This window comes from Varanus komodoensis, unplaced genomic scaffold, assembly GCF_004798865.1.
Source record: "Varanus komodoensis strain SLA01 unplaced genomic scaffold, ASM479886v1 scaffold4, whole genome shotgun sequence".
In the NCBI taxonomy this organism is placed as follows: domain Eukaryota; kingdom Metazoa; phylum Chordata; class Lepidosauria; order Squamata; family Varanidae; genus Varanus; species Varanus komodoensis.
The window spans coordinates 11,932,541-11,945,602 of NW_025335941.1; the positions used below are offsets into that span (position 1 = coordinate 11,932,541).

Sequence of the window (13,062 nt, forward strand, 5' to 3'; positions counted from 1 at the left end):
AAGGAAAAAGGATACACTTTCAGGAAGAAAGTTCCATTTGTATGGGTCAGTAACAGAAGGTAAAGAAAAATTAAGGTGAGTCCAAGGCCAGGATTGACTGGTTTTTGATATGAAAAATAAACACAGTGCATCATGGCATAATAGGACTACCTGACCAATGATATAAGATAACTTCCCAAAAAGTTCTCTGCATCTCCCTGTATACCCCAACCATCTTGTGTTGATTTTTTTTGCATAGATCAACATTACAACTTTATGAAGATACTTACTTCTTATTATGTACCTGCTATAGATTTACTACAACTTTACTGCCATACTTTTAAATAATAGCTCATTCCAAGTGCAATTTTCCAGTACACTAATTTTAAAATGAGAATATGATAGCTTCGGTGGTAATGTACTAATTGTTTCTTATGTCTCTGCCAACATGTTAACAGAAGAATGGTGAGCAGTGATATCTATATAGCAGTGTCAACAGAACAAAAAGCAGAAGAAGAGCAAACCTAATGCAATTATTGCAATCTGTCTAAGTTGAATAAATAACTTTTAAAATACCTAGTTTCTTTGTGCAATAATACTTAACAGTGCAATCCTAAGGGAGGCTGGGGAGGAGTAAACCAACAGAGCTACCATCTTATCCCAAGCTTTGCCAGATGACAATTGCCAAGAAAGAAAGTACAGGAGGAAGACATATCTTTTATGTTAAATTCCTCCTCCATTAAAGAAAATTGGAGGATGGGTTGGCTATGCTACCTCCAGGCTGACATAGCTGAGGCATAGCTGATAGCCCTGGATTGGACCCTCTGAGGGAACTAAGGGTGCAATTCTGTAAATGTTTAGGCAGACATTTAGGATTGGGCTTGAAGTGGGTTTTGATCCGGCAGGCCTAAAGCCAGCCCTGGCCTGTCCTCAGAATGCCTCATTCTGGAGCCTCTGCTTGCTGCTTGCAGAAACAGTGCCGCTGATAATGCTTTGTGGAGCAACAGTGAGGAAACGCCACTGCTGCCCATCCGCAAGGTTCCTCTCGGCCAGGGAGGTCAACAGTTAGAAGGGTTTCTCTGCCTAATGATGAAGCCCTCCAGCAAGCTAGATCTGAGTGGTTAGGATTGCTTTGCCCATCAGGGCCAATATATAGTAAAAATGTTGTGACAGTATCCTGCTTCCTTTTGATTGACTGAAGAGATTAATTCTGTCTTTGAGAAATGGAAGGTTGGGAGAAACAGCCATGTCATCACTTGCATTCATAAGATTGTGTTCTTCAAGAAGAATCCCAAGGGAAGGCTTTACTGTTTCTGTGCTCATTTTCTAATTTCTTTAACACTTTTCTACCTCCTGCTTTAATTGAATAGCACTTATAGGCTTGAAAGAACTGATAAAAATAATTTATTCGGGCATCTTGCTGTGGTGATGACAGACTAAAATAATTTTAGAAGAATTCTAGTTTGTACAGCATTTAGGTACTATCTTTATTTAGTTTTAATAATTTATCTGTCTTCTTTGTTTTTTTATTCCTAGCAAGAATACAAGGACATCAGACACACTTAACAAGCAGCAGCAGACACTGAGAATGCACATAGATATTCCCAGAGCTCAGCTTCTCATTGAAGAAAGGGACACAATGGAGACCATTGGTAAGCCATCAATAGGGTCTTCAGGTTGCTCTATTCAGCAACTGAGCTGTTTCTTTTAAAGCAGAATTTGTTATAGCTGGGTGGAAAAGTCCACTGAAGACTATTTTGTCTTCTGTTGTTTGTAAGTAGTAAGGATGTTTTACAAACTATTGTGCATATTTAATCAGAAGCAAAGCATTCACTGAGACTTCCTTCCAAGTAAGTGTGCATAAGATTGCAGTGTAAAACAGCATAACAGTATTTTAAGCGAAAGACTCAACATTTCATCCTATAAATAGGAAGAATAGAATGTTTCTCAGATTTCCTTGTTACGGGATGAAATAACCAAAAGTTATTAAGAGGAACTTTGCAAAGAAAGTGGTTGAGATAGATTAGACCATGGGCCCCCTTATAGCTGGGCCTGGTACCTTCCAGGTGTTTTGGACTGTAACTCTTATCATTCCTGACCATTGGACATGCTATTTCAGGCCGATGCGGAGCTGAAGTCTGAAATAGCCAGAGGGTACCAGGCTGTGGAAGGTGTTGCATTCTAAATCACTACTTACTTGTGCAAATTTTGGGATGCAAAGCAGTCTTGGCGCACGCCATGCCTCACCCAGGTTGCATGGTTCCTGACTCCTGTGACTGTATGGAAATGTAATGAATGCATAAAATTGCACAGTACATGAGTAACATATGAAATAGTAAAATCACATTATGTGCAGCGGCCCATGTTGGGATTTCCTGTGGCTGCAGCTTTGCCCCTCTGTGGCTCAGGAGTACTTCCAGGAAAATGCCACTGAATGAGTTCCAGTCTAGAACCACCTTTGTGTTCTGACCCATCATCCTTCTGTCCTTAGCCTATTTACAGAACATTCTCTGAATCAGAATTTCAAAAATGCAGAGAACGGCATCTAATCAGACCAGATGAGTTGAGCCGGAGCCTCCAATAGGAGCAGAAAACCCCTAATGATCATCCTCTTAGGCAAGCACACCAAAGGCAGGATTCGCCTTGCATTTGCTTCCTAGTTTTTCTTAAATTTGCCTCTATTTTGCTGGATTTAAGCTCCAGAGAAAATGCACATGTGCTTTTACTCATCCCAGCAAGCATTTGCAGTGCACATGCTGCTACACTTTTAACTGCTGCAACCCGATAAGTGCTCCTCTCACAGGCTGTCTAACATGGACTAGAGAACCATTTGCCAGGCCTTTGGCAGGCTTCCAGGTGGCTCACTGCCCGGAGGTTTTACTCCCGACCGGAGCAAGGGCCTCGCCTTTTGCCAAGGGCACGGCAGTTTGTTCACTGCACTTAGGGCCTTTTTTGGGCAGAAATACGTATCTGGTACTGTCCTGCATGGTTTCCAGTCTGACTGGGGATATTTTATTTTAAATACCTTACTATATTTCACTGCAGGAGTTCCCCATAGGTTTCTGCTATTAAGAATATGAGTGCAGCAGTACAGGTGAAGGTTTAGTGTGTACAAGCCGATTGGTTTGCTTGCACAAGCTTTGGACCAGAGAGTGGCTCACCATTAATTCCTGTGACCATTGGCATCATTTGTTTTCTGTCCCTGAATTAGCCCTTTACATCTTCTGTTCCTATGCATAACACTGAGAAACCAATTATAGCTTAAAAGAACAAACAACAACAGCTATTAACTGTTTTCAAAAGGAAAGGGCATTAGCCTTATAACCTGGGGTTGATTTATTTCTTGGGATTCACAATGAGTGAGTAAGGCAATATGCTAGAATAAGAAATGCAGGATAGTTCTACTGAGTTACAGGGACAACATTATAATCATAATATTGCATGTACCTGCAGAACAGGAAAGGCAGGCAAGGGGGGCTGGATGCTGCTACTGCAAGATGTTCAGAGTGCCTTCCTGCCTTTCAGACACATTTGGACTACAACACCCAGCATTCCCTGCAGGATGGGAATGCTGGGTGTTGTGGCCCAAATGCCTCTGAAGGCCACCAAGTGGTGGAAGACTGCCCTGGAGAAAGGCTGGGGAGGGGAATGTGCTGGGTACTGCTGCTAGGAGATAGTCCAGGCAACTCACGGCACTGGTGCCTTCCATCAGGAAAGGCCAGTGGGTGGCTTTGATCACTGGCCCTTCCAGGGATGGTGAGCAGCTGACTTTATTTCCATAAGAATCATAGCAGTAACCTTGATGGTTTTTGAAGCCAATGTGATCACTGAAATCACTGCACAGTGTACCCATGTCCATGTACCTTTAATTCATGTTTTCACCCTGCACAAGCATTCCAGAACTATTGTGCATATGCTATAAAATTCAACCCTGTATCTGCACTGTTGTTCTAAGCATTAAACATGGTGTAAATATTTGGAGTAGTTCAGGGCAGCCTTTCTTTCTAAATTTTTGCATACATGTGTGGATTAGGAACCAAGTGAGGACAAAGGTACATCTCACCATGTAGAGATCTCTCTTGTCTACAAGTTCTGAATAATTAACATGTTAGGTTACTCAATCATATGTTACTTCCTAATTCATTATGAAGAATCAAAAAGCAATATTCATTAATTCATCTTAAAAGAGCAGTTAAAATGAGACACCATAACAAAAGTTTTTCTCTATCATGTTCTTTCTCACAGATGATAGATCTACAGTCTTGTTAACTGATGCTGATTTTGGAGAGACATCAAAACAGAAATCATTGACAGTTACTCACACAGTACATTATCAGTCTGTCTCACAAGCCACTGGGCCCCTCGTGGATGTTTCTGATGCCCGGCCAGGAACAAGTAAGTACAACAGTCAATTTGTTTTATGCTTCAAATCAAAATGATTATGATGCCACAATGTTATGATAGTACATTCATATCCCAGAGGAAATTCCAGAGCAAAAATACCTCCAGCCTGGGACTCATGTGAAAGGTATTTGTCCATTCATATGACTGTCCAACCAATCCAACCAATCTTCTTGCTGGGCTGGGAGAAGGGGGCTGGCATTGATTTGGAGCCAGAAATTTGCCTGAGATCCCAGCTCCTTTTCTGTGCACTGGAAAAGCTGCAATGTGTAATTTCAGTTTTCAAGGACTACAGGGTCGGTCCCATATGTTTGCTCCACTATCTCTTCTATTCAAATTTGGAGGTCCTCAAATGTTAACCTCCTAAAAAGAGATAGATAGAAGCATGTATAAATGCCAATTTTTCTGGAGGGCCTAGAGACTTCCAACTGGATCTTACCCATGTGTGGTCATTGATGAGCCCCAAATTGGAAAGAGATTTTGCAAACAGGAAACAATAGTCCTGTGGGGCATATTTGTATATTTAGTAAATATATAGATATTTCCTTTTGGATGTTCCATGCATTGCTGTTCTCTTAGATGATTTTGTGTCTTCTTTTTCATGTTAATTCTATTCTCATGACTTATTTTGCTGATATACTTGGGCTCCATTTCCTTGGCTGCCCAGTGCTCCAGAATTCCCTATCCAGGAATTGAAAGTGCTATAGCACTGAGAGCTTTTCTTATATTCTTGTTTTGATCCTCCTCTTTCCTGCTTCTCTACATTTCTGCAAAATTATTTTGCACTCTCAAATTACTTAACTTTGGTGACCCAGCAGTATCTGCTGCATTATCAGAGCTACCTTGGCAAGTTTTTTATCTTACCAAGACCTTTGTGGATTGATGTTGCTGAGTGGCACGAGTGGAATAATGCCCACAGCATCACTATTTTGGGAAACACAAGACTTTCTTCTCCCCATAACATGCCATCGCTAGTGAAACATTTCTCTGGGTTTTTTTTAATTAATGAATTTTAATATAAAGGCTGTGAACGCCCAATATGCCACTCATAGGATGATCAGTCAACCTTTTCAAACAAATAAAACCTGTTAGGGCTGTATGACAATTTAATTTTTGCTTGCAAAGTATACCATGTTCAAAGCCTTGAATGGGAGTGAAAATATGTCTCTGACAAAAAGGTTCTCAGACTGATGGATAAGCCCTCACATTTGAGTCGCACAAATTAGGAAATTTGTGCAAAACTCACATTTCATCATGGCTCAATTTACACAGTTTTACCATTTGTGGAGAACAATCAGCAATTGTAAACAGGAATTGGACACAAGCAGAGAAATGAGACAAAGTTCAGAGAAAACTAGCAATCTCAAATGTGGTTCTCTCACTCATCCCTGCTTGATGCTTGTCTTTTCATCTTCTGTTTCTTTGTTGGTAGCACGCTTCCTCTTCTCATGGACAGGACACACACTTTCCCTGGCTGTTTAAAATATTGCAACAAGCTAGTGCTCTACAACAGGTTCTTTTTCCTTGACCTGCTAACACAAACACCCCCTACTATAAATAACATGAGGGATGAGATGCAGCTGCACTGGCACTGGTTCAGAGTAGAACTAATTTACTGTCTTAAATTAAAAATAAAAAACTTTTTTGGTTCAGTTGGAAAGGCCTTCATAGTCCAGGTGAAACACAATAGTTGGGTATTGTGCTCCTCTTGATTCCCTTTCCAGCCAATATAAGTTGATCAAAACCATCTTCTCTACTGGTTTTAATATGTTTTCTTGGAGTGGTGTGGATTGCCATGCAATTCATTATTCGGCTGTTACACTGTATTATTGTTAAGCAGATATAGAGAGCAGTAATTAAGTCAAAATGAGGGCTATTGTAAATTATGTTGCACCATTGGATTTTCGTGAGAGATTGCTTACATTGATATAATGTATTTTATGTTAGCACTGATGTCCACTTGAATACTGCCCAAGTAGTAGGCAGTAAGAAGTTTTCCAGTATTTAGAATATTTCTAAACTGGCTCTGATTATCTATGGTTTATGAAATCCATTGTTCAAACAATTTATTCAACAATAGAGCATTGTCAGGTTTTTCATTTCGACTAAAACTCAGAATAGTTTGTTGCTAGTTGGAATATTTCCCAACACTTTCACAAAAATTCCATGACGTTTGCAAAACACATTATACAATCAATATGTAGAACTTCAGCATATCCTTATGTTGGCGACTGGTTCTGTTGTGCTCAGCTATTCATCAAACTCTTGTTTTCACTCAAAAATAAGAAAGGACACTATGTTTATTGCTGAATTCTTTTTATTTTTATGCTGATTATTATCTTAATCTCAAAGAACAAACAACATATGGGCACCTTGCATTTTTAAATGGCTTTGTAAGTGTAAACAAAAAGGCTGTCAGTCTGTGAATGGATGAATCCTGAATAAGTCTTATATTTATGACAAATGATTGCTAATGTACTCCATTTTAAATTCCTCATCTCAGAGTAATGTAAAGGAAAAAGCTTGTTATCTTTATCCAAAGTAACTTTTTAATAAGTCTGGATTTATACTTTTAATTCTCTTAATCCTTAGTAACAGTAACTCCCTCTTTGTTGCTTCTTCCATCTTTCCTGCTGCTAACGCTAATGCTATTTTCACCAAATCCACACCCATTTAAAAAAAGAGTATGTAAGGATCATAGCCTTTGAGACTCCAGCTCTGTTCCTTAAATGTTGATTCCTGGGTAATGGTTTCTGTTTTCTACGAGTCTTCTATTTGTGTAACACAAAATGAACACTAGCTTGGCACCCAACTCATAAAAAGGAACTGAATTAATGAAGCAAAAATTATCTGAAATACATATATCAATGGTGCTAGTGGAGAATTGTATTAAGTAGTACTGGGTGACAGATCAGCCTCACTGGTGTTCCACTTTTGTTCAGGAGTTCAGAAGTTCAGTTTCAGTTTCTTTCATCCATATTTTTCTTGCATCGGTCATCAACTAATTCCAGTACTCAGATATGCCTGTATTTTCATTATAGATCCCACAACAAGAAGGAATGCAAAAACTGGGCCAACAGCTCGGAACAGATATGCTAGCCAATGGACTCTCAACAGGCCACATCCCACTATATCAGCCCACACCTTAACAACAGACTGGAGGCTACCAACCCCCAGGGCTGCAGGATCCGTTGATAAAGAGAGCGACAGCTACAGTGTCAGTCCGTCACAAGATACAGGTATGCTTTATTCTTTTACTTTTTTCTAGAGTTCAGGTTCAAGATCAAATTATCAATAAAAGAGACTATTTGCTTGATTTGGTTTCAGGTATTTGCAGCTGCTGTCACCCATTCCTCCCTGGCCGCTGTCCAGAGCAAAATTCATTTTCTGATGGTGCTGTTCACACTGGAAGGAACTTCTGTTGTCACCAGTGGCCACTGACAATTTCAGGGGACATTGCTCAGGAGAGAAAGGCTTATCTGACCCCGCATGCCTGTTGCAGTTCCAGTAGTTATCACTGCCAGATAATTGTAGAGTGGCACTAAACATTGCATCTAGTTTGCCCCAAGATAGGACTACAGAACCACCAGCCATCCAAAACAATACGAGCAGTGCACACGACAAAGCAGAATGTTACTTGTGATGCCACTCTCTCTGCTAATAAATTCTTCTGGTATGGAAAATTTCCCAAGTTTTAAGAAGGAACAATGTGGGCTTGCTGTGTAAAACTGAGCAACCCAGAGGAGCCAGTTTTACGCATCCAGGTAAATGGATGCATCTGATGTCAAATTGTTTTAAAGGTTGAGGTATAAGTAAGCAAGTTGTTTCTGAATGACCTTTTTGCAGGAATTTGATGGAAAGGTGATTAAAGTATGGAAAGGTATGCTATGTACTAAGATCTAACACATACCTGACTAGAGTGAATAGAATTTCTTTTGCTAAGAGACAGAGGAAATCATATGGGCAATGGCCAACTTCCAGTGTCTCATAAGGGGACTTTTCATGCAACAGGACTTCCTCTTCCTCTCCTCCTTCCTGCATCCCATGAAATCTATTGCAGAGCGCCCCTAACCTACGGAGCAGATTTTGAGTCCGTTCCACCAGCACTTGGTACCACACATTAATGCAACCTTTCCACCTCTATCCCTATGATCTTCTGCAGTATGGCTAGGTTTCTATTTCTCCTGCTTAGTAGGGTACTACATCCCAGCCAGCTCATGAGAAAATTCACATGGGGTATATAAAGGGCCTTCCTATCCTGAACTGCAGAAATAGTAAAGAAGTCAAAAGACAGAGTAGGAAGAACATAGGGTTTTTCATATGCATTGGATAACAACAGCACAGCACTAAACCTGATTAAGCTAGGGTGTTGTTTGCCACATGTATCCTATAGTGATGGAACTGGCCCTGCATCTATCATTTCTCAGTTGGAACTTTTGTTTTATGTCACTGTGATTCTGTGCCTAAAATTATAGGAAAGCATTGCATTTCGGCATGGGGGAGAGAGGGTCAGCTCTTGCTGTTTTTAGATAGTCTTTTGCTAGTGATATATACTTTATAACATTTGTGAAAGAAAATAGGCCCTTCTGAATGGATTTCATCTAGAATTAAAACAGTTTGTAGAAGTTACTAAATGTGAGTTAAGAAATGAGCTAGTCTGGTCTATAGGCTCTCAGACTTGCCTTCCTGGGCTGCCTCAAAGTAGAATAACTGAACAGGTAAGCTCAAATGAGGCTCAGTCAAAGTGACAGCACCAGATGTCCATCAAAGCATCCATCTTAAGCCTATTTAGAAGCCCTGGCCAGACTTCAGTAGCTGGAAGGGATGAAAGGTCCACTTCAGTAAAAACACAGATCTGCCTTTAGAACATTTCTTCAGGAAGCTTTATTGTTTGTTTGGGTGCAGTCAAGCCATGCAATTGCACCTGGAAGTAAAGTCGAAACATATTAAGGCATTCCATCATTACTGAACTACCATGATAGTAGGCTGGTACCTAACTTTAATGGAGCATTGTAAACGTTTATTTTTTATTGCATCAATACTTTGAATTGCATTGGAAAAATTAAATTCAAAGAAGCCCCCTATCCCCAGTAATGCTTTTAAAAGCAAAAAAACATCAGTTGATGGAATATTACAGCTGTTGTTGTATTATGAAATCTCTATCTGCAACCCTAAGCATGCAGTCCTAGGCAGACGTAAAGCCTATCAAGTACAGTGGGGCTTATTCCCAATTCTGTGTCCATAGGATTTCAGCATAAATTAGTTGGTCTCATATTCAATAATCCCTTAATAGGCATCAGGTCCCAGGGTGCACAACCTTTTCTGTCCTAAAGGCCAGTTTGGGTGTCTGCTGGAATGACAGAGTCCACACATCTGGACATATGCACATTCATATACATATGCATTCATAGACAACTTGCTCTCTCTTGCACACAATTTACTTAAATGCAAAGTGGATTTTCAAGGCCTAGCAACTGCTCTGATCCAGTAAAACCAGAACTGCTGCCAAAAACCTCAGTTTTCAAACCACCCAGAAATCCTGGCTCCTAGCCCTTGTCCTTTCTTTTGCTGGAGGATTCTGGTATCAGAGGCAGTTCTTCCCTATTTCCCTACCTGGAGTCTAAGATGCTCTTCTGAAGCTTTCCTTCACATAAAGAGAAGTAAAGTGGATGACTATAAAACAGGACTTTTTTTTTAGTATGGTACCCTGTTCAGGAAATGCTTTCAGCTGGCACCTATGCTCTGGTCTTTTTGATGCCTTTTTATTTTCCCATGCATTGCAGAAATTGTTTTTGGCTCTTCAGCTCTTTTCTCTGCTTTATCTACCTGCTGGCTTTTATTTTGGTTTTTATTATAGTCTGCTCCTGGTTTTAGCTTTTTATTATCTTGCATTTTAAGTTTTAAATTCGAACTTAGGTTATTGAATGTTTTTAAATGTGAAAAACAAACAAGCAAACAAAAAGCAATTAACTGCTGGCTGTTACTTCAGAGCTGACAGTAAATAACAAAAAGATACGAAAATAAAGCAGGGTGTAAAGTTGTGGTTTACAGTTTGTTAGGACTTAGTGTAAAATACAATCCAGCCTAAGAAGTTTCTTTAAATGATTTGTGTGTTGAAACATGAGGCAAAAGGTAACAAACAAGTATTTTTCTCTGGGAATTTCTCAAGATTCCATTTATCATTAATATTAACAGTTTTGCAATTAGCTTTGTTTTTCTTTCTCCATATCCTTCATATCAGTTATAAAGGTAGCATATAACACAATAAATAAATATGATTTACAAATACTCAATTTGCTTTTTAGAGTGAAGACATAATAGAAAATGAAATGCTATTAAAAAAGAAAAAAAGGAAATGTTTACCACCATTTTGCTATGAAATATTTTCCTTCTCAGCACATAAAATCTGACTTGTGTGATGCACATCAAGAAAACTCTCAGGAAATGATGCCCTATCGTGTTGACATTATTGCCCAAGCTGAACAGAGTATCAATAGATTAATTTGACCCTATAATTTCTGTAGTGTTTGCTTATTAAGAAGCCAGCGGAGATTTTCCCAGTGAAGCAACTGCCTTTTCCTTGGCTGTTTAGATCGAGCAAGGAGCAGCATGGTCTCCACAGAAAGTGCCTCCTCCACTTATGAAGAGCTAGCCAGAGCATATGAGCATGCCAAGATGGAAGAACAGCTGCGACACGCCAAGTTTACCATCACGGAGTGCTTCATATCAGACACATCATCAGAGCAGCTTACGGCAGGGACTAATGAATACACAGACAGCCTGACCTCAAGCACCCCTTCCGAATCGGGGATTTGCAGGTTTACTGCATCACCTCCCAAACCTCAGGACGGAGGACGCGTGACGAACATGGCTGTTCCAAAGGCACATCGGCCAGGTAGGTGCTTAGGGCTATCCTGTTAATGCCATCAGTTCTGAACTCCACCCTGCAGATGCTGGAGTGTCAAATGTTTCTTCACATTGCCCTTGAAGATAGAAAGGTGCTTAGTATTACTACTGAGGAATAGTAGAAAGAAATTTTATTATGGAGTCAGCTCTGCTGATGACAAAAGCCCCACAATTTCACCATGCTTTGACTCCATGAGGTTTCTGTTCCAAATTTGTTTAAAGCAGGTGTGCCCAAATCCATGGGAGGTCAGCTGAAGACAATTCCTGTACTGTTCTGTACTGTGGGGCAAACATTTCCACATTGATTTCTATCCTTGGGTCATTTTTCTACAATACATATTGGTTTTTTAAAAATTCATTTGTGTTGCCTTTTCTGAATTCTTCATGTGTCACCCATCATATTTGACTGCATAGTGCTGTGATGCCATTCAATGCAGGGTTAGATTTTGATTGCGGGGAGACACTTATGAATAATCCAGGAATGGGGGAAGGGATACCCACGTGTGTATGCTGGAACAGTAGTCACAAACAACAAAATGGGGAAGATATATTTAAAAAATGCATGTTGGTCTTGTTTCCACCAATCCTACTAATTTGAACTAAAATAAACTCACAGTTGTAAAGTGTAGCTCTAACCCTTTTCTAAAAGGACTAATTTTAGTCCACTGCTACTTTCCTCTGGGCTGAACCAGCAATTTCGACCTCTTGAAGTCCTTTTTAAAAAATCAAACAGAACTCTGCAAAAGACTTCTGTAGAGAAGGACCAGGAAGAGTGGCTTACTGGCAATGACCCCACTTCATAGGAAAATACTTGGTAATTGTGCTGTCCTGATAGAGGGGCTCAATAAAGGGCCCCCCCGATAAAGGGGCTCCGAGATGTCAATATGGTTCTTTTTGTCAGTATTGTCAAGGGCAGGGAAACAACATCTTTGTGAGAAGCCAATTGCCTTCATCTCAAAGTGGGGATGGGGCATATGTCTTCCTTGTCCCTGATATCCTTGTAAAATTCTGGTCCTTAGTACAGAATACCACCCACCACTTTCTGTGGAGAATGTTGGAAAAGTTCACTGATAATGACTGCAAATGGATGTCACATATTTTCCTGTCACTGTTGCCTCTTTCTTCTGCATCCATCAATATAGTATTATTATAGCTATCTGAAGTATACAAAAAAAGACAAAAAAGGCAAAAAGAGCATGTGAAAAATTAAGAGAACATGATGTCCTGGGGGATGGATAAGGAAACAAGATATGAGTGTCTTCATATTCAGATCATTTCTGGCCCAAGTTATATTTCACTGTATGACAGAATTAGATTATTGCTTCTACTTGTTTCAGTCCAAATTCTATCAGAACAAAATTACTACTGCTAGTTTGTTTGTCCTATCATGGTGTATTTATTTATAAAATGTATATATGGCACTATCTAGACAAGTCCTAGCTTCAGTTTTCTATGATGAATGAATAGTGTATGACATACAGATTTAGGAAGAGAACATGTCTAAAACAGGGGCTTCCAGCCTTGAAAGGATTTCATATAAACTGCCTTAAATGATATATCATATTGTATGATTTCATGCTTGGGACAGAGCTAGATGTTACCAGAAATAGCAGCCCTGTGTCTAGTTCCTTCCCCTGGAATGGGTATTTTCTTATTTGTCCAATGTTATCTACATTGTGCGTTTTTCTCCCCTTGTCCACTTTATTTGCTGTCATGGGGAATGGAGAGCCGTATAATGAGGTGATGTTATGTCACGTGGTCTTTAATGAACAGAAA

General features: G+C 39.8%; 1 protein-coding gene across 1 annotated transcript in view; it reads left to right on the forward strand.

Moving 5' to 3' along the window:
- Positions 1-13,062, forward strand: part of DSCAM (DS cell adhesion molecule) — a 377,225-nt gene that overhangs the window by 340,332 nt on the left and 23,831 nt on the right. Inside the window, exons 29-32 of the mRNA XM_044441999.1 lie at positions 1,516-1,631; positions 4,225-4,374; positions 7,422-7,619; positions 10,973-11,275. Of these exons, the coding sequence (XP_044297934.1) occupies positions 1,516-1,631; positions 4,225-4,374; positions 7,422-7,619; positions 10,973-11,275 (767 nt within the window). The remainder of the gene's footprint in view (positions 1-1,515; positions 1,632-4,224; positions 4,375-7,421; positions 7,620-10,972; positions 11,276-13,062) is intronic.